The sequence below is a fragment of the Macaca nemestrina genome, chromosome 1, assembly GCF_043159975.1.
Source record: "Macaca nemestrina isolate mMacNem1 chromosome 1, mMacNem.hap1, whole genome shotgun sequence".
Taxonomy (NCBI): Eukaryota; Metazoa; Chordata; class Mammalia; order Primates; family Cercopithecidae; genus Macaca; species Macaca nemestrina.
The window spans coordinates 40,255,526-40,281,272 of record NC_092125.1 but is presented as its reverse complement, the minus strand read 5'-3'; the positions used below and the strand labels follow the sequence as shown (position 1 = coordinate 40,281,272).

The window sequence follows — 25,747 nt, the reverse complement described above, 5'->3', positions numbered from 1 at the left end:
GGTAACTCACGCCTGTAATCCCAGCACTTTGGGAGGCCGAGGTGGGTGGATCACCTGAGGTCAGGAGTTCAAGACCAGACTGGCTAACATGGTAAAACACCATCTCTACAAAAATACAAAAATTAGCCGGGCATGATGGCAGGTGCCTGTAATCCCAGCTACTCAGGAGGCTGAGGCAGGAGAATCATTTGAACCCAGGAGGTGAAGGTTGCAGTGAGCCAAGATCGCGCCATTGCATTCTCATCTGAGCAACAGAGCGAGACTCTGTCTCAAAAAAAAAAAAAAAAAAAAAGAGAGAGAGAGAGAGAAAAGAAAATCCCATTGCTTTCTTAGAGAGGCTAAGAAGGGCCTTGGTAAAGTACAGCTCTCTATCTCCTGATTCTGTCAAGTGACAGCTAACCCCAAAGGATAAATTTATTATTCAGGCAGCCCCTGATACAAGGAAGAAGTTGCAGAAACGGGCCCTGGGATCAGATAGTACTTTGGAGAACCTCCTGGAAGTGGCTGCCTTAGTCTTTTACAATAGAGACAGGGAGACACAAGAAAGAGGCAGAAGCTTTAAGGGTCACCATGCAAGTCCGCAAACCCCAGAATTCCCAGAATGCATCTGTTAACTGCTACAGATGTGGCAAGAATAGTTATCTCTCTTCTAAAGTATGACTGCTCCCGTACAAGGTTTAATTTCTTTCACTAGGGTAAAACAGCTTGGGGTACAAGTTGTTAGTATATTTCACTTCTTACTTCTGTAGTCTTTGGCACTAGATTCTTTCCTTGTATAATACACATGTTTAACCCATGCGTACTTAACCTTATAAAACTTGTTTTTTCTCTCTCACCTAGGCTATCAAACTCCAAATGGTCAGGCAACCAGAGCCTTGGATGATGGCTTCGTTTTTCCAGAGACCCTTAGATAGATCTGGGAGGAATCTGACTTCTGATTTCCCCAAAACAATGCCCCTGTCAGCAGGAAGTAGCTAAGATTGGTCATCATCCATATTCTAATGGCAGTTAGATGTGCCTCTTCAGAGGGGGAAAACGATATGGACTGGAGATAGGGAAATACTGGGCAGAAGAGGGCAGTTCCCTGGCAAAGGCCCTACCCCTAGGCCTGGAAACCCACATTGCTAAATGGGAACAGGCATTCCTGTTTTCGTACCCAAATGTTGCCTTTTGGCCTGCCATGCCCACCCCCCCCCGTCCTGTGCCCATATAAACCCCAAACCCCAGGCTCCATGGGCAGATAAAGAGAAGAGCAGAGGAGCAGAAGAGTAGCACAGCAGAGAAGGAGAGGAGAGAAGGAGCACCAGAATGTTGAGAGGAGTTCAGCTGGGGACAGTCAGAAGATCAGCCATGGGGTAGCCAAACTCCAGGGGAAGATCATCTCCCCACTCCATCCCTTTTTCACTTCCACCTCCATTCTGCTGAGAGCCATCTCCATCATGCACCATCCTTCAAATCTGTGTGTGCCCTGATTCTTGCCGGACACCAGACAAGAACCCAGGTACAAAGAGGGCACTGAGCTGGTTAACACTTAAGCTGTCTCTGGACGGTAGAGCTAAAACGGCACTGTGGCGCACCCACTGGGGCTCTGATAATTGCAGGAACCCACCTGTCAAAGCTACTGTGGGGCTGGAGGCCAGAAGTGCTCGCCCTGGCTCCTGCACCTGCCTGTCTGCATGCCCCTCCTTCTGTAAGGGGTTTGAGCATGCAGCAGCCGAACAGATGAGCCACACCCCTGTTGCACCTTCTGCAGTGGGGCCGGGGGGTGGGGCCGTCAGGGAACTCTCCCATTTCACATATACAGACTGAAAGTGGGGGGATGGAAAAAGATATTCCATACAAGCAGAAATAAAGAGGTAAGAATAGCTATACTTACATCATATAAAATAGACAAGAAATCAAAGACTATAAAAAGAGACAAAGAGAGTCACTATATAGTAATAAAGAGGTCAACTTAGCAAGAGGATACAACAATTATAAATATCTATGTGCCTAACACCAAAGCATCAAAGTACTAATAGATGTAAAAGGAGAGAAAGACCGTAATACAATAATAGCAGTGTTAGAACTGATAAACAAATCCAGTAAAGTTTCAGGATACAAAATCAACATACAAAAATTAGTAGCATTTGTATACACCAACAGTGAACAATCTGAAAAGTAAAAAGGAATCCCATTTATAATAGCTACAAAAATATAAAATATATAGGAATCAATTTAACCAAAGAAATGAAAGATCTATACAAGAAAAATTACAAAATGCTGATGAAAGAAACAAAAAAGAAGATATACACAAACGAAAGGTTACTCCATGCTCATGGATTGGAAGAATTAACACTGTCGAAATGACAATACTATCCAGAGTAATTTATAGGTTCATCCTATCAAAACACCAATCACATTCTTCAGAGAAATTTTTTTAATCCCACAATTTATATGAAATCACAGAAGACCCCCAAAGAGCCAAAGCAATCCTAAGCAAAAAGGACAAAGCTAGAAGCATCATACTACTTGGTTTCAAAAGTTACTACAAAGCTACAGTAACCAAATCAGCACCATGGAAACAGATACATAGATCAACGGGACAGAACACAGAGCCCAGATACAAATCCACGCCTTTACAGCCAACTCATCTTCAACAAATGTGCAAAGAAGATACAATGGGGAAATTACAGTCTCTTCATTAAATGGTGCTAAGAAACCTATATAACTGGACAGGCACAGTGGCTCACACCTGTAATTCCAGCACTTAGGGAGGCCGAGGTGGGCAGATCACCTGAGGTCGGGAGTTTGAGACCAGCCTGACCAATATGGAGAAACCCCATCTCTACTAAAAACACAAAATTAGCTGGGCATGGTGGTACATGCCTGTAATCCCGCTACTTGGGAGACTGAGGCAGGAGAATCTCTTGAACCCAGGAGGCAGAGGTTGCGGTGAGCTGAGATTGCGCCACTGCGCTCCAGCCTGGGTAACAAGAGTGAAACTCTGTCTAAAAAATAAATAAATAAATAAATAAATAAATAAATAAATAAAAGAAAAGAAAGCTGGATAACTGTATGGAGAAGAATGAAACTAGACCTCTATCTCTCATTGTATACAAAAATCAAATAAAAATGTATTAAAGACAAAAATCTTCTAAGACCTGAAACATTGGGGAAATGCTCCAGGACATTCGTCTGGGCAAAGACTTTTTGTGTAAGACCTCAAAAGCACCAGCAACCAAAATAAAAATATGCAAATAGGATTACATCCTAAAATTTATTCACAGTAATGAAAACAATTATCAAAATAAACAGGCAACACATAGGCTGGGAGAAAATATTTGCAGACTACCCACCTGAAAAGGGATTCATAACCAGAATATATAAGAAGCTCAAACAACTCAACAGCAAACCAAATAATCCAATTTAAAAATGGGCAAAAAATCTGAATAGACATTTCTCAAAAGAAAACATACAAATAGTCAACAGGTGTATGAAATAATGCTCGACATCACTGATCATCAGTGAAATGCAAATCAAAACTATGACAGCCAGGCGCAGTCACTCACGCCTGTAATCCCAGCACTTTGGGAGGCCCAGGTGGGTGGATCACCTGAGGTCAGGAGTTCAAGACCTGCCTGACCAACATGGTGAAACCTCGTCTCTACTAAAAATACAAAATTAACTGGGTGTGGTGGTGGGCGCCTATAATCCCAGCTACTTAGGAGGCTGAGGCAGGAGAATCACTTGAACCCGGGAGGCAGAGGTTGCAGTGAGCCAAAATCACACCATTCCACTCTAGCCTGGGCAACAAGAGCAGAAACTCCATCTCAACAACAATAACAACAACAACAACATCCAACAAAAATAACAACAGCAACAAAACTACAATGAGATATGATCTCATCCTAGTTAAAATGGCTTTTTATCAAAAAGACAGAGTAACAGATGCTGGTGAGATTGTGTAAAAAGGAAAACACCTGCACATTGTCGGTAGGACTGTAAATTAATACAGCCAGTAGGAAAATAGTATGGAGGTTTCTCGGAAAATTAAAAATAGAACTACCATATAACACAGCAATTCTACTACTGGGTATGTATTTTAAAGAAAGAAAATCAACATATCAAAAAAAACATCTGGGCCGGGCATGGTGGCTCACACTATCAGCACGTTGAGAGGCTGAAGTGGGTGGATTGTTTGAGCCCGGGAGTTCGAGATCAGCCTGGGCAACATGCCAAAACCCCATCTCTAAAACAATAAAACAATTAGCCGGGTGTGGTGGCATGTGCCTGTGGTCCCAACTACTCGAGGAGGTTGAGGTGGAAGAATTGCTTGAGTCCAAGAGGTCAAGGCTGCCGTGAGCCATGATTGCACCACTGTACTCCAGCCTGAGTGACAGGGACCCTGTCCCAAAAAAGAAAAAAGAAATCTGCACTCCAATGTTCATTGTAGTACTATTCACAATAGCCAAGATATGAGATCAACCTAAGTAATCATCAAAAGATGAATGGATAAAGAAAACATGGTACATATACTCAATGGAATATTATCCAGCCACAAAAAAGAATGAAATCCTGTCTTTTGCAGCAACATGAATGAAACTGGAGGTCATTATGTTACGTGAAATAAGCCAAGCACAAAAAGACAAATATCACATGTTCTTACTCATATGTGGGAGTTAAAAAGGGATTTCATGAAGACAAGGAGTATGATTGGTGGTTACCAGAGGCTGCAAAGATTAGGGGGAAGGAGGAAAGAAAGAAATTGATTAATGAGTATAAATATGTGGTTTGATAGAAGAAATGAGACCTAGTGTTAGAAAGATGAGCAAGGTGAGGCCAGGCGCGGTGGCTCACACCTGTAATCCCAGCACTTTGGGTGGCCAAGGCAGTCAGATCACCTGAGGTTGGGAGTTCGAGACCAGCCTGGCCAACATGGAGAAACCATGTCTCTACTAAAAATACAAAATTAGCCGGGCATGGTGGCACATGCCTGTAATCCCAGTACTTGGGATACTGAGGCAGGAGAATCGCTTGAACCCGGAAGGTGGAGTTTGCAGTGAGCCGAGATGGTGCCATTGCATTCCAGCCTGGGCAACAAAAGCGAAACTCTGTCTCAAAAAAAAAAAAAAAAAAAAAAAAAAAGAGAAAGATGAGCAGGGTGAATATAGCAATATAGCTTACAACAATCTATTATATATTTCAAGCTAGCCAGAAGAGAAGAATGTTAATGGTTCCAGTGCAAAGAAAAACAAATATTTAGGGTGATGGATCTCCCAAGTATACTAATTTTATCTTTACAAATTATGTGAATGTGTTTAATTGTCACATGTACCCTGAAACTATGTACATCTATTACAGCAGCGTTAAAAAAAAACTTGAAATGGTAAGGTAGCATTTTAAACCCAATGTAGGAGTAATAATATCAAATGTAATTGGACTAAATATGCTTACTAAAAGGCAATTGTCAGATTGGATTTAAATGGAAACAAAAATATAAGAAACAAGATTAGGCTTAAAAGGGGCTTAGCTTAAATATAAGAACAAAGGGATATTAAACAATAAAAAGATGGGGAAAAAGGTAATGACTATTCAAATGGAGATAAAGACTATAAAGCAGGAAGTGTTATTAGAGAAAAATAATTATTCTAGCAGGGGTCTGTAATTCCAAATTTGCTTGCATCTAACAATGTAGACTCAAATAAAGCAAAAATTGAAAGTACTAAAAAGATAAATGAAAAAGTCCAGAGTGGGAGATTAGTAATGTCTCTTCTAACTGATAGAAATGAAAACGAAAACTATCAGTAAAAATATAGAAAATGTGAATGTGCTTAGCCAAATACACCTAACTAACATATACAGAATACTGCACTCAACATTACATGTATTATACACATTTAAATATAATGAGAGTATCACAAGTAACTTCATGTCAATATATTTGAAATGTCAAATGAAATTGCCAAATTCATAAAATATACAACATACTAAAATGGCATAAAAAGAAACAGAAAATCTAAACAGTCCTATGTATTTTGAAGAGATTAAATCTGTGATTAAATTGAGATTGAGATTGAGGCAAGGGTGTCTCAACGTAATGCCACATCTATCTAAAAAGGTAATGGAAGACCTAGGAAGAGCAATAAGGTAATAAAGGAAAATCAAATATATAAATATCTTAAAAAATGAAACTCTTTATTCACAGAGGACATAATTGTGTGTATCAAAGGAATTTGCAGATGAACTTGTAGAATTAGCTAATTCAGTACAGTTTTGAAACACTGGTCTATTACATAAAAATCAATTATATTTCTATATGCCAAACAAAGTTAAAAATAAAACTTTAAAAATTTATAAGTACATCAGAAAACATCATTTATAAGTGCATCAGAAAACATCAAAGGTCTAGAAATAAATATAATAGAAAATATATAATAATATTAAGTGGAAAACTATAAAAATTATTAGTTTTAAATAGAAATTAATGAATACATGAATAAATGGAGGAATATGCCAAATCCATGGATTAAAAGATACAGCAGGAAATGATGTCACAGAAAATAGCAAAGGAGGGAGCTCCCAGACTTCATCCCTCCACAAAAGCAACTAAGGATATGACAAAAATGGTGAGAATCAGAGCTTTGGAGAATTCTTGAATCTAGTCAAGAACTTATGACAACCAGGGAAAGTCTTGGTGAAGAAGGATGAGGATGCATCATGGTAAAGAAAGTGTGGCATTTTAAATTGTCCACATACCCCCCACCCCCAATCTCCACATCAGTGGTGGCCATGATGACAGCAGCCCATATTGTAATGCAGGTTGCTAGTGCCAGAAGGCAAAATATGAATCTTATTTTCAAAAAATTGTGGTTGTTTGTTTTGACCTAAAGTTATCTGGCTCCCTGAACAACTGACACAAGGACTAGCCTTTATTTTGCCGTACTTGGAGTGTTTCCAAGGCTGGGGAGGCTTCCCAAGTGAAATGACTAAAAGAATTTAAGGACACAAGTACTGACCACCACAGCTTGGGCCTAGGGACAACAGTTGGGATAGCATTTGACAGACCAAAAAGCTGGGAAAAAATGAAGTTGGGGAAGGATACACAGGGGGTAATAAGAGTTTTCAAAGCTTGTATGTATACCAGAGAATCAAGAAGTCCATATACATACCTAGAACTGGATGTATGCTCAGAAAAGGCATTAGAAGACCCCAAACTTTCACCTCTGGCTGAAATTTAGTTTCCAGGCAAGCGAGGAGTGAAGGCTAAAGAAGAGTTACATAAGTGGCCTGGCTAGCTACGTGTTGAAAGAGCATCCCAACACAGAGCCAATCTACAAAGACTGGTAATTTATTTTTTTCTTCTTTTGTTTTCTTTTTTGGCTCCAAGAATTTACGGAAACTGTCAAAACACTATATGACCACAGGCTAACAGGACTAAGACTTCAGTGGCCACATATGACAAAGAATACAGACTTTACAAAAATAGTTGAGAAAAGTCACTAAATAAACAACACCAACCCCAAAGGCAGAACAACAAATCCTGGGGAGTTTCTAATTTCCTTGGGAGAATCTAATTTCCACAATTGCTACATTATGATATTAAAAAGTCCAGTCTTCACAAAAAACTATGAGGTACACACACACACACACACACACACACACACACACACACACACACACAAAGCATGGCCCATTCACAGGAAAAAAGAACCAATGGAAATTGTCCATGAGAAGTCCAGCCATTGTACTTACTAGTCTTTAAATCGATTGTCTCAGATATGCTCAAAGAACTAAAGGAAACCATGGACAAAGAAACTTACAAATACCCGGGAGAATGATGTCTCACCAAAAGAGAGTACCAAACTGGCCGGGCATGGTGACTCACACCTGTAATCCTAGCACTTTGGGAGGCTGTAGGTAAGCGATCACCTGAGGTCACGAGTTGGAGACCAGTCTGGCCAACATGGTGAAACCCCATCTCTACTAAAAATACAAAAATTAGCTGGGTATGGTGGTGTGTACCTGTAGTCCCAGCTACTCAGGAGCCTGAGGCAGGGGAATCGCTTGAACCTGGGAGGCAGAGGTTGCAGTGAGCCAAGACTGCACCACTGCACTCCAGCCTGGGTGACAGAATGAGACTCTGTCTCAAAAAAAAAAAAGAGAGAGAGAAATTACAAAAGGTACCAAATAAAAATTGTGGGGCTGAAAAGCACGATAACTTTGTTTTTTTTTTAAATTTTAATTTTTGTGAGTACTCAGGTGTATATATTCATGGGATATATGAGATGTTTTGATACAGGCATGCAATATAGAATTGTTACATCACGAAAGATGGGGTATTCATCCACTCAAGCATCTATCCTTTGTGTTACAAACAATCCAATTATGTTCTTTTAGTTATTTAAAAATGTATGATTAAATTATTATTGAAAATAGTCACTCTGTTGTGCTATCAAATACTAGGATTTATTCATTCAAATTACTTTTTTGTACCCATTAACTATCCTTATCTCCCCCTCACCACCCAACACAACTCACCCTCCCCCAACCCCACAACTACCCTTCCTAGCCTCTGGTAACCATCCTTCTACTCTCTATCTCCATGAATTCAATTGTTTTGATTTTTAGATCCCACAAATATGTGAGAACACACGATGTTTGTCTTCCTGTGCCTGGCATATTTCACTTAACATAATGACCTCCAGTTCCATCCATGTTGTTGCACATGATTGAATAGTATCTTTTTATGGCTGAATAGTATTCCATTGTGTATAGGAGCACATTTTCTTTATCCATTCATCTGGATCCATTTCTTTATCCATGTCCATCTTGATGGACATGTAGGTTGCTTCCAAATCTTGGCTATCGTTAACAGTGCTATAACAAACATGGGAGTGCAGATAACTCTTCGATAACTGATTTCCTTTCTTTTGAGTATACCCAGCAGTGGGGTTGCTGGATCTTATGATAGCTCTATTTTTAGTTTTTTGAGGAACCTCCAAATTGTTCTCCATAGTGGTTGTACTAATTTACATTGCCACCAACAGTGTGCAAGGGTTTCTTTTTCTCCACATCCTTGCCATCATTTATTATTGCCTGTCTTTTGGATATAAGCCATTTTAACTGGGGTGAGATGACATCACATTGTAGTTTCAATCTGCATTTCTCTGATCGATGATGTTGGGCACCTTGAAAAGTACATTAATTTTGAGCTAAACGAAAATAAAAACATCACATGCCAAAGCCTATGGGATGCAGTGAAAACACTGCTCAAAAAAAACCTTATAAATGCAGATATTAAAAAAGTAGATACCAAGTAAATAATCTAGCCTTACAGTTTCAGGAACTAGATAAAGAAGAGGATGCTAAATCTGTTTTTGTTGTTGTTTTTTTAGAGATGGGGTCTTACTCTGTTGCTTAGGCGGGAGTACAGTGGCGTGATCATAGCTCACTGCAGCCTCAGCTTCCTGGGCTCAAGCAATCCTCCCACCCCAGCCTCACAAGTAGCTGGGACTACAGGCATGTGCCACTACGCCTGGTTAATTTTTTAATTTTTTGTAGAGGCAGGGTCTCATTATGTGCTCAGGCTGGTCTCAAATTCCTAGGTTCAAGGTATCCTTCTGCCTTGGCCTCCAAAGTGCTGGGATTACAGGTATGAGGCACTGCACCCAGCCAAGCTAAATCTAAAACCAGCAGAAGAAAGGAATAATAAAGACCAGAATGGAGGTAAACAAAATAGGGAGCAGAAGCATCTACTCTCTGAGAGAGACCATCAACAAAAACAACAGCTTTTTCTTTTGAAAAGATAACAAAATTGACAAACATTTAGCTAGACTTATCAAGAAAAAAGGGAAAAGAATTAAATTATTAACACCAGAAATAAAAGTGAAAATATTACAACCAAACTTACAGAAATAAAAAGGATTATAAGAGACTACTATAAACAATTTTATGGCAACAAATTAAGTAATCTAAATAAACAAAGTTCAAGAAATGCACAAACTTCTAAAACTTACCCAAGAAAAAATAAACAGTTCGAATGGGAGATTGAACCAATAATCAAGAACCACCCAACAAAGAAAAGCTCAGGACCTGATGACTTCACTAATAAATTCTACATAACATTTCAAGAAGAATTAACATCAATTCTTCTTAAACTCTGTCAAAATATTGAAGAAGAGGAGATGCTTCCTAACTCATTCTGAGGTAAGCATGATCCTGATAATAAATCAGACAAAGGCAACCCACAAAAGCTATGGACCAACATTCCTTACGGATATAGACACAAAAATCCTCAATACGTATAATGTGAACATATCAAATCCAGTAGAATATTAACAGGAGTTTACACATCAAGGCCGGACATAGTGGCTCACGCCTGTAATCCCAGCACTCTGGGAGGCAGAGGCAGGAGGATCACTTGAGGTCAGGAGTTCAAGACCATCCTAGACAACATGGTGAAACCCCATCTCTACTAAAAATACAAAAATTAGCCAGGCATAATGGCACATACCTGTAATCCCAGCTACTCCGGAGGCTGAGGCAGGAGAACTGCTTGAACCTGGGAGGTGGAGGTTGCAGTGAGCTGAGATTGCACCACTGCACTCCAGCCTGGGTGACAGAGCAAGACCTTGTCTCAAAAAAAAAACAAAAAACAAAAAACAAAACAAAAACAAAAACAAAAACAAAAACAAAGAAAGAAAGAAAGAAAGACTCAATGAAAAATAATCATCTCAATTGATGGAGAGAAAGCATTTGACAAAATCCAACACTCTTTCATGATAAAATCATCCAACAAACTAGAAATAAGAAGAAAACATCCTCAACATGATAAAGGGCAAAGTCACAGGAAACATAGTCAATGGTGAAAGGCTGAAAGTTTTGCCCCTCAGCTCAGGAAGAAGACAAGGATGCCTTCTTTCACTGTTTCTATTTAGCATTGTACTGGAAGTTCTAGCCAGAGCATTTAGCCAGAGCACTTATGCAAGAAAAGAAAAGAAAAATGTCCATATTGGGAAGGTACAAGCAAAGCTATTTTATTCAGAGGTGACATGTGACACGATCCAATGTATAGAAAATTCTAAAGAATCCACAAAATACTATTAAGCCTAGTAAACAAATCAAGCAAAGTTTTAGGATACAAATTCGATATGCAATAATCAGTTGTATTTCTATATACTAACAATGAACAATCTGAAATGAAATAAAAATAGATCCACTTACAATAGCATCAGAAAGAATTAAATACTTATAAATGTAATCATGAAAATGTAAAACTTGTAAACTAAAAATTATGAAGTGTTGCTGAAATAAATTAAAGAAGAATTAAGGAAAAATAAATCCTGTGTTCATAAATTGGAAGATTGAATACGGCAATACTACCCAAAATGATCTACAGATTCAGTGCAATCTCAATCCAAACCCTAATGATTATTTTTTGAAGAAATGGAAAAGTTGGTCCAAAAACTCACATAGAATTGCAAGCTATCCCAAATAGCCAAAACTATCTTGAAAAAATAAAATTGAAGGACTCACATCTCCTGATTTAAAAACTTACTACAAAATATGGTTATCAAAATAGTGTGGTACTAGCATAAAAATAAACATAGAGATCAGTGGAATTGAATTTTGATTCCAAAAATAAAAACATACATATACAGTCAATTTATTTTTGACTAGCATGTCTACACCTTTCAATGGGGGGAAGAAGAGTCTCTTCAACAAATGGTGCTGGATCAATTGACTATCCATATACAAAAGATTGAAGTTAAACTCTTTCCTCACACCACACAAAAAAAGTAACTCAAAATGAATAACAAACTTAAGTGTAGATGCTAATACTTTAAATCTCTTGGATAAAACAAAGAGGTAAATCTTCAAGACCACGGATTTGGCAAAAATTTTTAAATACGACACTAAAAGCACAAGCAAAAATGAAAGAAAACACAAATTGGACTTCACCAAAATTGAAAACTTTTGTGCATCAAAGAACATTATCGAGATAGTGAAAATACAGCCCACAGAATGGAAGTAAATATTTGCAAATCATATATCTGATAAGAATCTAGTATCTAACCTTTCAGACAAGCAAATGCTAAGGGAATTTGTTGCCACCAGATCTGTCTTACAAGAGATCCTTAAGGGAGTGCTAAATATGGAAATGAAAGACTGTTATTGACTACCACAAAAGCACACTTAAGTACATAGACCATTGACACTATAAGGCAACTACAAAATCAAGTCTGCATAATAACCAGCTAATGAGGACAGAATCAAATCCACACCTATCAATATTAATCTTGAATGTAAATAGGCTAAATGTCCTAAGTAAAAGGCACAGAGTGGCAAGCTGGACAAACAAGCAAGACCCAACTCTTTACTATCTTCAAGAGAATCATCTCACATGCAAAGATACCCATAGGCTCAAAGTAAAGAGATGGAGAAAATCTACCAAGCAAATGGAAAACAAACAAAAAAGGCAGAGGTTGCTATTCTAATTTCAAACAAAACAGTCTTTAAATCAACAACAATCAAAAAAGACAAATGAAGGCATTACATAATGGTAGAGGTTTAATTCAGCAAGACTTACCCATCCTAAATACATATGTATGCAACCAATACAGGAGGTCCCAGGATCATAAAATAAGTTCTTGGAGACCTGAAAAGACACTTAGACAATCACACAAAAACAGTGGGAGACTTCAACACCCCACTGATGGTATTAGATATTTGAGGCAGAAAACTAACAAACATTTTCCAGACCTGAACACAACACTTGACCCAAATGGACCTAACTGACATCTACAGACATTTTCACCCCAAAACAACAGAACATACATTCTTCTCATCTGCACATGGAACATACTCTAAAATTGGCCACATAAGAGCCAGGTGCAGTGGCTCACACCTGTAATCCCAGCACTTTGGGAGCCTGAGGCAGGAAGATCACCTGAAGTCAGGAGTTTGAGACCAGCCTGGCCAACATGGTGAAACCCCATCTCTACTAAAAATACAAAAATTAGCCAAGTGTGGTGGCGGGCGCCTGTAATCCCTGCTCTTCAGGAGGCTGAGGCAGGAGAATTGCTTGAACCCAGGAGGTGGAGGTTGCAGTGAGCCAAGATCGTGCCATTGTACTCCAGGCTTGGCGACAAGAGCAAGACTCTCTCAAAAAAAAAAAAAAAAAAAAAAAAAAAAAAAAAAAAAAAAAAATTGGCCACATAATCAGCCATAAAACAACTCAGCAAACAAAAAACTGAATTTATACCAACCACACTGTTGGCCCATGGCACAATAAAGATAGAAATCACTAAGAAAATCACTAAAAAGATCACTCAAAACCATACATGGAAACTAAACAACCTGCTCCTGAGTGAATTCTGAGTAAACAATAAAATATATATATAAAATATATATCTCCTGAAAAAGATACACAGACACACACACATGCACACACACACACATACACACAGTCTATTATCTATCTATCTGTCTGTCTATCTTTCTGTCTCTTTTTCATTCCTATCATAAAGAAGGACAAGAAGCAGTTCACATTGATGTAGGAAGGACAGCATATGTATTTACTGTCTTGCCATTATTATATTAACTTTTCTATCCTCTGACATAATGTAATTCAATGGGCCCCAAACCATCTAGATACTATATTAGTCCACATTATCAATAGTATCATATGCATCGTATCACATGTACCATATACATTGGGCAAGATAAACAATAAAGGTTAAGCATTTTTGGGGCCTTAGTAAGACACATATGCTTCAGAGGTGAATAAATCCTACCAAGACTGAATGGTCCACCATAGCAGTAAAGGTTTTAGAATCCAGTGTGATCTGGTGCATATTTGGACATCCTCTCCAAAATAAAGGACGTAGATTGCATTTCATCTTTCACTACTAAGAAGGAAGCATAAAATCTGGTAGACTTCTTTATGTTTTAGAAACAGCATATTTCACACTTGAAAATACTTTTCTGAAATATAAGGCTGCCAGATGTTAGGGGGACCAAGAGTAGGAAAATATTTTTGCTGCAAGTCAAGGTTCTGGTATAAATAGCCCTACCACTTAGGCCATACAACACAACAGAGCCCATGGTTTTAGGAGTATCAGTAGTGGGAAAAGACAATGGAGTTTATGACAAACCTGAAAAGGATAATTTTGAAATAGATCCGTAAAGTTCTGGAGTAAGACCATGTTATCTGCAGCAAAAAACTACACTACTCAAAAAATACTTGAATGTGCTATTGAGCTATGGTAAAGTAAGAGAGCCTGTCCATGTGATATCAAGTGAGCAGAAAGACAGACCTACCCATCTGATATGGTTTGGATCTGTGTCCCCGCCCAAATATCATGCTGAAATGTAATCTCCAATGTTGGAAGTGGGGCCTGGTAGGAGATTATTAGCTCATGGGACGGTTTCTTATGAATGGATTATCACATCCTTGGTACTGTCCTCACCATCATGAGTGAGCTCTCATGATATCTGATTGGTTAAGTGTGTAGCACGTCCCCCTTTCTTCCTTTGGCTCCAACCAAGTGAAGTTCTGGCTCCCCTTTCACCTTCCGTCATTACTGTAAATTTTCTGAGGCCTCCCCAGAAGCCAAGCAGATGCCAGCATTATGCTTCCCATATAGCCTGTGGAACCATGAGCTAAATTAAATATCTTTTCTTTATAAATTACCCAGCCTCAGGTATTTCTTTATAGCAGTGTGAGAATAGACTACTATACCATCATAAGCTGGGTTATTCAAGATGACCCAGTCATAGGTGGCCCAACAGTAATTCATCATAAAATGGAAATGGTACATCTGGAATCAGGCAAGAGGCAGGTCAGAAGGTACAAGAAACTACCTAAGCAGGTGACCCAGACACCCATGTCATTACTACTGTGGCACTGCCACTTCACTGTCATCACATCTATGGCTGGTCACATTGATGACCAGCTGACAGGAGAGGAAAAAAGCTGAACCTGTTTCATGAATGGACCATCTCAATATGTTGGTGAAAATGAATAGCTGAAGCCCTTCTCGGTGGTGATCCTGAAAGATGATGGGGAGAGAAAATCCCCTGCGACCCCATGAGCAGAACTTTGGGCAGTGAACCTGTGCATTCGTTTGTGTGGAAAGAGAAGTAGCCCAGGGTAAGAACATATACATACTCATGGGCAGTGATGAATGGCTTGGCTGGTAAGCCAGGGGCTTAAAAGGAGGAAGATTAGAGTACTGGGGAAGAACAGGTCTGGAAATATACACATGTGGATGGAACGAGGAGAATAAACATGACGTGGGAAGATCTTTGTATTCTGTCTTAAAGCCCACCAAAAAACAACTACCATGAAAGAGGCACTAAACAACCAAGCAGACAAAATGACACTCTGCTGGTTGATGCCAGCAAGGCTCTGTCATAAGCCACTCCAGTGCTGGCACAGTGAGCTCGTGGACAGAGCTCTAGGTGGCAGTGATGGAGGCTATGTACAGACCAACAGCATGTGCCCATGTTTGAGTGCCAAACACTCAAGTTGCAGGCAACAGAAACAAATGCAGAGCCTCCAGTATAGTAACATCCCTAATAAAAACCAGCCACTTAGTGACAAACTGATTACACTGAACCCCTTCTACTTTGGAAGGAGCAGCAATTCGTTTTGACTGGAACTGATATGTATCTTGCCTGCAAGGTCTCAGACAGCATCACCACCTCGGGACTTACAAGTGATTGATCCCTCAATGGGATCTCACATAACATTGCCTCTGACCAAGGGATACACTTCATAGCAAAGAAGGTGTGGCAATGGCCAATGGGTACCATGAGGATGAGATCTACTAATTCTATTTCCTTTGAGAGCTACTGGCTTGATAGAGTGATGGAGCCACTTTTTGAAGGCATAGCTGTGAAAGCAGCTTGGAGCTACCGGAATACTGGGGGTGAATGATCATACCTTGGGAAAATGAGGCATCATCTTCCAGGATAAATCAAAGACCATTATAAGGTGTGTCTTCAGTAGTAGAATACATGGGCCCAGATACCAAGGAATGAAAGAAGTGTTCCATTTACCTCTCAGTATCAGTGACTGACTTAGGGAAATTTGTCATCTTTATACCTTTAGGTTCTGTAGGTCTAGACCAGGGCTGTCCAATAAAAATACAATGTGAGCCACATATATAATCTAAAATTTTCTAGTAGTCACATTGAAAAAGCTAAAAGGAAAAGGGTGAAATTAATTTTAACAGTGTATTTTGTTTACCCACATGTACCAGTCACATTTCAAGTGCTCAATGGCCATATGGGGCTAGTGGCTTCTGTAATGGACAGTGCCAGTCTAGAGATCCTAGTTCCTAGAGGCAGAATGCTTCTACTAGAGGAAATAGTAGGTGTTCAGTCGTGTTAAGCTCCTTATGCTGAGAAGTCAGCAGGCAAGCAAAGGAGTCACTGTACTGATAGGGTAATTGATCCTAATCATTAAGATCATGGTACATAGCAGGGATACTGGACAATTCACTTGCCACTCTTGGTATTCCCTGGCCCAATTTGTATGATAGGTTCACAAGTGAAGCAGCCACAGCCTGAGAAGTCATGATGACTAGGGGCTCAGATATCCCAGAGATGAGAGTCTAGTAAGACCCCAAGACCAGCAGAGGTGCTAGCTGAGCATGAGAGGAATCTAGGATGGGGAGCAGGAGAGGAAGAAGAGAAGTATTAGCAATGGTCTTCAGATAAGGTAGAGTAATGTGAGCCTGCCTTTCTCAAATACGTTTCCCAGGACAAGAAACCATCAGATTCCTGGAGGAGCTACTCCAAGGTGAGGTGAAATTTCTATACAAAGCAAATGGACAGTAGTGGGTGGTACTGGGTACTACCCAGAATCTCCCTTCAGGGTCAAAGCGCTCATTTCCCTAGATGCCTGAGTGTTTTCTGCTGATGACCCAGAGATGAGGCCCCTTCTGGAAGTTGCTTCAGCCAAAGGAAACTGCCTGGCTATAAACTCCTAGGTTATATCCTCCGCAGGGGCATTCACATCTCCTATGGATCAGTGTGGAAGAACTAAAGCTCAAATTAAATTTCTTACCTCACCGACGGACAACTCTGAAGGGCCACGCTGGCATCAGAGCTTCTCATGGCATCTGCTGAGGCCTGTTGTGATTGCTCCACAGATGAGCATCTGCCTCTCCCCAGTCCTGCCTTCCTCACTCTCTTATAGGTATTATTCCCGAGAGCACTCCTTAACAAACATCCCTTCACAAATCTCAGCCTCCAAGTAACTTGACAGAAGAAGAATCCACATTATTTAAAACCCCAGAGTGATAACTAGATAAGAAAGTAGAAATGAACAATCTTGACCATCATCACTTCATTCATTTACGATTACATCTTATTTTCATGATGCCCTTCTATGGTTTTGTAGGAGAAAAAAGACATAGTCATTACCCCCTAACCACCTCTCCATTTCCAACAAAGCATGGTTCCTCCTTTGGCTTATGTTCCTTAAGGAACATAAGATTACAGATGTTCTCTTAGATTTGAAAAAACCTAGTTGCCTTGTCTATCCCTGATTTTAAACACTTGCCTATTTTAGGTGCTTTCTCACAGTATACTTTGTAGTCGTCACTGATCTTCTCTACGGCTATCTTTGGATTCTTGTAGCAAAGCTCCTCAAAGGACATTTTAGTTACGTCTGTGAAGTAAGGAAAACAGAGATAGAGTTTAGTTGTCCAAAGTCTAGGTTCAAAGATTCATATACTTTTGTTGAAGGTATTGCCTTTAAAATACCGGGCGCAGTGGGTCACACCTGTAATCCCAGCACTTTGGGAGGCTGAGATGGGCGAATCACTATGTCAGGAGATCAAGACCATCCTGGCTAACATGGTGAAACCCCGTCTTTACTCAAAATACAAAAAAATTAGCTGGGCGTGGTGGCGGGAGCCTGTGGTCCCAGCTACTTGGGAGGCTGAGGCAGGAGAATGGCATGAACCCGGGAGGTGGAGCTTGTAGTGAGTCAAGATCGGGCCACTGCACTCCAGCTGGGCAACAGAGGGAGACTCCGTCTCAAAAAAAAAAAAGGTTATTTAAAGAGGCCAATAGTGTTTTAATGGGATGTTTACAGAAATAATACAAGTTCCCTAAGCTAAATTATAAGCAAGGAAATAAGCCTCCTCTCCCCTCCAGAATGAGAAGATCCTCTCCTTCTTAAGGAAAACTGACCCATGGAGATTATTTGCCTGAGAGATGCTAGGGTAACCAAGATATGACTTGAAAGAGCTACTATTTTTTAATTCATATATGAGAAGTAACTCATACAAATGAATGGCTTCTCCTGCAAAGCATCCATCTGTTGAGGGATTGAGTATTTGTTCTTTTGCAGAGACGGGATTTTGCCATATTGCCCAGGCTAGTCTTGAACTCCTAGGTTCTAGCAATACTCCTGCCTTGGCCTCCTGAAGTGTGGGGATTAAAGGCGTGAGACCACACCTACAAATGCACTTCAAACATTCTACTATTGCTTCAAAAAAAATTGAAGCCCCTAAGAATAACAAATGGCAGAGAACATGCTATGCTATGTTTTCCCTTTCTCAGCTCTAACTTCAGGAATTACTTTCAGAATTAACTTACATATCTGAATATTATCAATAGTTACAAATCATTGTCCTTTGGAGTGGATTATTGTTTTCTAGAAAGAGCCATATATCATCTTAAGTTATGCATCATGAATTGAGAGGGAATACGTTTTTGTATCCAAAATGTGGTGAGACAATGAGGCTGAGATAGCAAGAGAAGTTTTAACAATGATCTGGGTAACAGAAGCAGAATAGTAGCACCTTACTTCCTATCGAGGAGAAATATTCATTTGGGTTGTGAGTTCTGGGATTTAGAGTATATCTAAATGCACAGAGTTCTCCTGGAACTCTCTAGGTAGTTCAGTACTTTCTGAAGCTATACTATTTAAGTCTAAAAAGAGTACTGGGGTGTGGACTCATGAATGTGAGTTATTCTTATGTCATCATCATCATCATCATCATCTTCATCATGTATAATCAAGGGGAATCTGACCATAAGTGTTATGAGCAGTGGATTATTTCTGCAGTGGATCCAGTTTTCTGGTCCTGTATCAATTCCTTCCTTGCTGAGCAACCTTGGGCAAGTCTTTTCACCTTTCTGGAAGTCATGTTTCCCTGTATAAAAGATGATAGTGGTTGGGTATGGCGGCTCACACCTGTAATCCCAGCACTTTGGGAGGCCAAGACAGGTGGATCACTTGAGGACAGGAGTTTGAGACCAGCCTGGCCAACATGGTGAAACACTGTCTCTACTAAAATACAAAAATTAGCAGGGCGTGGTGGCAGGTGCCTGTAATCCCAGCTACTCAGGAGGCTGAGGCAGGAGAATTGCATGAACCTGGGAGGCAGAGGTTGCAGTGAGGCAAGATAGCGCCATTGCACTCCAGCCTGGGTGACAAAGGGAAACTCCATCACAAAAAAAAATAATTTTTTAAAAGTATCACACATAGGCCAGGCATGGTCACTCATATCTTTAATACAAGCACTTTGGGAAGCCAAGACGGGAGAATGACTTCAGCCCAGGAGTTTAAGACTGGCCTGGGCAGCATGACAAGACTCCACCTCTACAAAAAATAAAAAATTAGCTGGGTGTGGTGGTACATGCCTGTAGTCCCACCAACTTAGGAAGCTGAGGTGGGAGCATCACTTCAGTCTGGGAAGTCATGGCTGCAGTGAGCTGTGATGGTTCCACTGCACTCCATCTCAAAAAAAAAGATAGTATTCTAGCTCTGGTGCTCTGTGAGTTTAGGGTACAGCTTGAGACACCAGCCTACCTGGGATTCAGGGCCCTGACTTGGCCAAATGCAAAGAAGGCCCTTTATTAGGCCAGACTTGTGCTCCAAAAAAGCAGTGATAGAGAAAGTAATGATATGTGCTTTGGAGAGGGACAAGGAGCTTCCATGGAGGGTGGTTCACATTCTTACTGGCTATCCCTGGTGCCCCATAGCCACCCAAAGTAATGCCCATTGCCCAACATATGTGTGGTGAAATTTACCAGCCATGTTTTCTTCTACTTGGTCTTGATTCCTGGGAAAGAATCTAAGATCCTCAGGATTTAGAGAGAGAGTGGAATCTCTATGGTTAAAAAAGAGGGCCTGTTCATGCTAGATTTAAATATTTTATGCCCAAGCATGGCTCTGAGGGGCAAGCATCCAGGGCATCTTGGTTTGTATATAGAGTGCATATTAAAGTTTTAAAAAAGAGTCGGATTTACTTAGCACCTGCTTGTTATGTAAATACATTACCTCTAATCCTAAACAAATTAGGGGCCATTATCTCCACTGCACAGATAAAGAAATTAGGTTCAGAGAGATGGAGTAACTTGCCAAAGCTCACAGAGCATATGAATGGTACAACTGAATTTTCAAACCTTTTGCTTACTCTTTATCCATGTTTTTCAAAGTGTAGGTCATGACTCACAAGTGTGCCAAAAAATAAATGGTGACATTGTTAGCTTTTATATGACATGAAACATAATAGAATAAAGAATGTTGGAGTACAGCATCTTATGTAATAAGGGCAAGTATTGCTTTGGAAATTTTTTTCCATATATATGTGCACACGTATATATTTATGTTTAAGTAATTATGAAGTCAAACATATTTATTGTGGATCAAAGTTTGAGAGATATGCAGTATTCCAACTGTCTCAACATAGATAATTAAAGCAGTATGCTCAATTTGAATAATAATGACTAACATTTACAGTATTGAACTCTTAAGTGATTGTCAAACATTGTACTAATAGCTTTCATAGATGATCTCAGGTCACCAGCACAACAAGTTTGTTATTATTCTCATTTTACAGATGAGAAAACTGGGGGTCAAAGAGAGGTTAAATGCATTGCTCAAGCATACAAGTCAATAGGAGAGTACGAGTGTAACCCCAGACTTCCGGGACAGCAAAGCCTTTTGTTTCTAACGACATCTCTCCACTGCCTGGGTGGGCTGGTGTGTTATGTTAGGGAAGCGGGTGACTGTAAAATATGTTCACAGAAATGCACTTGGACCTTATTCTGGAGGAAATGTGGTGAGGTGGAACATGCTTATCAGATGCATGAAACGAAGTATTCAGCATCAACTGTGGTGATGCTTTGGTGGGCAAGAGTCTAGCTACACTTGAGCACTCTGGCTCACTCAGATCCAGCAGGGAGCTCTACGGTGACTCTGGATTCAAATCCTGACTGCAACTTACTGTGACCCTGGGGAGGTCACATCCTCTCTGTGCCTCAGTTACTTAGTACATACCTCATAGGCTATTTTGATGATCAAATGAGGTAATCTCTGCATTGCATAGTGCTGACGCTTAGTAAATAATTAGTAAACGTTAAATATTATTTTCCAGTTGCCTATATGTAAAGGTCAAAAAAATTACAGTGACTGCTCTGACCTGTGAGAAACACTGGAGATGTCAGCTCTACCTGAAGAGACCCTCCTTGTTTCAGGTCCTCAGTAGCTATCTTTCGCCACTGCATATAGTCCATTTCCTTCATGTCAGCCAAAGCCTGGCTTAACTCTAGAGAATGCTGAATCCTCTTATAAAGAAGAATGTTCTCTTCTTTGCTTATAAATTCTCTTTTATGCTGTCTGGAGCTGATGAACTTATTCTGTGTCTAAGAGAAGAGGGTGAGGGGAAGACTGTATTTGTTACAGGAATTAGACCAGAAGCAATAGTTTTGTAATAACTCAGTGCTCCATGCCTCCCTGTCATACGGCTATTACGCAGGTTGTTTTCAATTGTTAAGAACCATTGCTTCTTTACATGCCAACCTCCACCCTTTTCTAATTGAACTCATTTTCTATAAGGCAGAAATTTTCTATGATTGTGACTTTTTCAAAGTCATCTTATGCACTGAGTCCTTTTCCTTGAGAGGTTTAGCTTTAGAACAACAGGGACCATGCCAATCTTTGGTTGACTCTAGGAAAAATAACAATTTCATTTACTTTAACACATAAGCCTTTTAAAACAGCAATTACTCTCTCTTCTTCCCTCATCCTCATGATTCCTTCCCAATCCAAAGTCCTTCCTACCGTAAAAAGGAGAAACCAGTAGTCCTCTTCATCCAGGAACTCATCATACCAGGGACTCAGCATCTGAAAGCCAAACACAGCCTATGCATTATGAGGTGGATGGTCAGCTTGCTGCATCTTTCCTGAATATGTTCACCTGGGAGCAGAGTAGGCTGAAGATTCTGGGTTCTGTAATTGGGAGATCTAATGGAACAGCAAACATTAGCTATGACCAACTAGGAGGCATTCTTTTATCTCTGAATAGAGCAGCTAACACAGCCTCTCTCTAAGTCTCAGAGAAAAGTACTAAATATTTACTTAAGAAGAGAGATGACAAATAATTTACAGAACTATTACTTAACATCGGCATATTATTTCATTCTTTTCCAAAGTAATATCCCGTTTTTTCTCAAAATGGCCCTGAAAACCAAGCGTCTTTCTTCGGTGTGTCTACTCATATCTCCCACACCAACTCACAACAAAACCTGTGAGTTAGTGCTTAGCTAGATATTTTAACCCATGCTCTCAGTTTCACTCATTCATTCATTTGACAAATGCTTTGTGAATGCCTCCTATGTGTCAGGCACTTTACAAATTGCTGGTAATATAGAGATCAACATGCTGCAAGTGTTGGTACAAGGAGCTCAACTTCCAGCATGAACAGCAGCATAACACATGCTCTAACAGGGGTATGAACAAAGCTTCTGATTCAGTCAGGGAAATCCAGGAAGAATTCATAAAGGTAAGGAGGTTTAATCTAATGTGCACGTTGCAAGATAAGTAGGAGCTCATCATAGGGAAGTTGAGTAAAGATCATGCCAGGCAGTAGAAAGAGCTTAAACAAAGGCATGGGGATGGGAAAGAACATGTTTGGGAATGATGAGTACTCCAGTGTGGGCTGAAATGTAGCATTCATGTGAAGAGCCCAGGGATGGGGAAGTGGCAAGAGAGGAAGCAGAGATGCGTTGGAATTATATATGAGGGACTTGAATGACTTGCTGAGTAATCTGGGGATTATTTTGTAGGCAATGAATTGTTGATAGTAATTTTTAAGAATGTAAGATTATCTCCGCCAACTGCCTCAATCATGCAGCCAAAAGGTGAGTTTAGGGAAATAAATTTTAGTAGCTTTAACAAATCTCCTTGGCTCCTGGGAAACTTGAGTGAAGTATAATCCTGAGACAATTCAGTTCAGTGATTGAATCTGAGCAATATGTAATGTAATATAATGTTACTCATTAATAAGTAACTGTAAATATATATTAAATATAAATAATAAAAAAGCATGTGTGAAATGAGCACCCTATTAACATCCCATTTGGTTTAAAAGGTTTATGACTAGGCCGGCCGCGGTGGCTTGCGCCTGTAATTCTAGCACTTTGGAAGGCTGAGGCGGGCGGATCACCCGAGGTCGGGAGTTCAAGACCAGCCTGACCAATATGGAGAAACCCTGTCTCAACTAAAAATACATAATTAGCTAGTCATGGTGATGCATGCCTGTAATCCCAGCTACTTGGGAGGCTGAGACAGGAGAATTGCTTGAACCCAGGAGGCGGAGGTTGCAGTGAGCCAAGATCATGCCATTGCACTCCAGCCTGGACAACAAGAGTGAAATGCCATCTCAAACAAATAAATAAATAAAAAATATTTATGACTCAGGCTGGGTACAGTGACTCACACCTCACGCCTGTAATCCTAGCCCTTTTGGAGACTGAGGTGGGCAGATCACTTGAGACCAGGAGTTTGAGACCAGCCTGGGCAACATGGTGAAACCCCCAGCTCTACCAAAAAATAAAAAACAAAAAAAGTAACTGGGCATGGTGGCGTGCACCTGTGGGAGGCGCATGCCACCCCCAGGGAGTACCACAAATTAGCTACTGGGGAGTTCAGGTGGAAGAATCACCTGAACCCAGGAGGTGGAGGTTGCAGTGAACCAAGATCATGCTACTGCATTTCAGCTTGGGCAACAGAGGGAGACTTTGTCTCAAAAAAAAAAAAAAAAAATTAAGACTCTACCTAATAATTAATTGATAAATACATTTATTTCTTAAGAAACAAAGCTTAATAGAGCATTTTCTATTAAAAGAAACAACCAGATATGCATTAAAATAGTAGCCAAAAATAATAAATATGATAAAACAGCATCTAAAAACCCTATAATAGTTTTTTGTTAGAATGTATTAGGATTGTCTTTAGAATTGAGCTTGTCCATCACTTGATAAACCCTCCTGGCCCCTTCTCAGAGCAGTGTATGATGCAATAGATCAAGGTTCTGCAAATGTTTTCTATAAAGTGCCAGATAGTAAATATTTTATGATATTTACTATAGGCTATATAGTCTATTGCAAGTACTCAACTGTGTAGTTGTAGGACATGGTAGTATGTAAACAAATGGGTACAGTTTTGTTGCAATAAAACTTTATTTATGGGCACTAAAATTTGAATTTCATGTATTAACCATGTGCCATAATATGTTCTTTTTTTAATTTTTTTCTACTATAAAGAAATGTTAAACCATCCCTAGCTTGCTGGCCATGCAAATACATGTGGGAAGCTGAATTTGGTGCCCAGACTGTAGTTTGCTAACCTTGCAATAGACTGAACAGGAATCTGGACACTGGCTCTGCACTTGTCAGTAAATAGCAGTGAGACCTGAGAATTTGACCCATCAGCTATACAATGAAAGAAGGGATGACAGAACCTCTAATGACTTATTCTAAGGTTATATGTGTCTGAAAAGAGGTCAGAAGAGGATGAACATGTATTTACCTACTCATTACCAGGCGCTGCATATAGAGTGTCTTTGAAGCAGCCATTATGATCCCCAATGTACTGATGAGAAAACCAAGGATCAGGTTGAGTGATGTCAGCAAGATGGCTGACTAGAAGCCCCTAGCACTTGCCCATGCCTCCATAAACACAACTGAAACAATACATGAATAACTACATTCTAATAAAAGTAAAAATAACAAAAGGAAAGTGTACATTGAAGTGTACATTGAAGGAGTAACAGAAACCCTGATGAACACAGAAACTCAGAGAGAATGAAAGGAAACACTGGGTCTCCACCACCCACTCCCCAAGCCTAGATCAGCTGGGGACCAGGAGGAACCTCTCCCTATTGTGAAAAGCTAGGCTAGAGGATCTCAGCAGCCCTCATTAACACATTAGACACCTGCAGTCCTCATCACTGGGGTCCCCTGCAGTCCTCACAGGCACTAAGCCCAGCCGAGGGAGCTGCCTAATGGCCACACAGCTATGCTCCCCCAAGAGAAGGAGTTGACACTGTGCCCTGCCCCCTGTGGCCTGCAAGACTACTGTGCTATACCATCTTGGACCTGATATTACTGCTGGAATGTATCTTGCTCCAGGGGCAAGCAGCCACAACTTCTCTTCATCCCTGAGGGTAAACTGCTGCCAAACTACCCCCACCCCATGGTCTAACATCCCCAAGCCAAGCTGCAGGCAGCTGTCACACTCTTTCCCTTGGGGCCAACCACAAGTGGAACTGCTCTGCCCACTTCTACCCAACTCCTTCAGGCTGAACATTAAGCTCTACACTCTCTCCTGGGGAAATGGCACTTTGATACAATTGCTTCATCTACCACTCTCAGTCGCAGCTGCACTCTGCCCCTAGGGGCCTGAACTGAAATGGCATACTGCCTCCTGAGGAAACAGTGCCTTGGTGCAGCT

The 25,747-nt window shown here is 40.2% G+C and overlaps 1 protein-coding gene across 8 annotated transcripts in view; it reads right to left on the bottom strand.

The window, feature by feature from the left end:
* LOC105484552 (regulator of G protein signaling like 1) overlaps positions 1–25,747 on the bottom strand; it is a 108,826-nt gene that overhangs the window by 52,494 nt on the left and 30,585 nt on the right. For all 8 annotated transcript variants that reach the window (XR_011611714.1, XR_011611704.1, XR_011611709.1 and 5 more), the window contains 3 exons: positions 22,076–22,138; positions 21,435–21,657; positions 17,558–17,665 (listed from right to left, as the gene is read on the bottom strand). Coding sequence is in view for 5 of the 8 variants with exons in the window: in XM_071076663.1 (XP_070932764.1) it covers positions 17,558–17,665; positions 21,435–21,657; positions 22,076–22,138 (394 nt within the window). In the remaining 3 variants the exon portion in view is untranslated. The remainder of the gene's footprint in view (positions 1–17,557; positions 17,666–21,434; positions 21,658–22,075; positions 22,139–25,747) is intronic.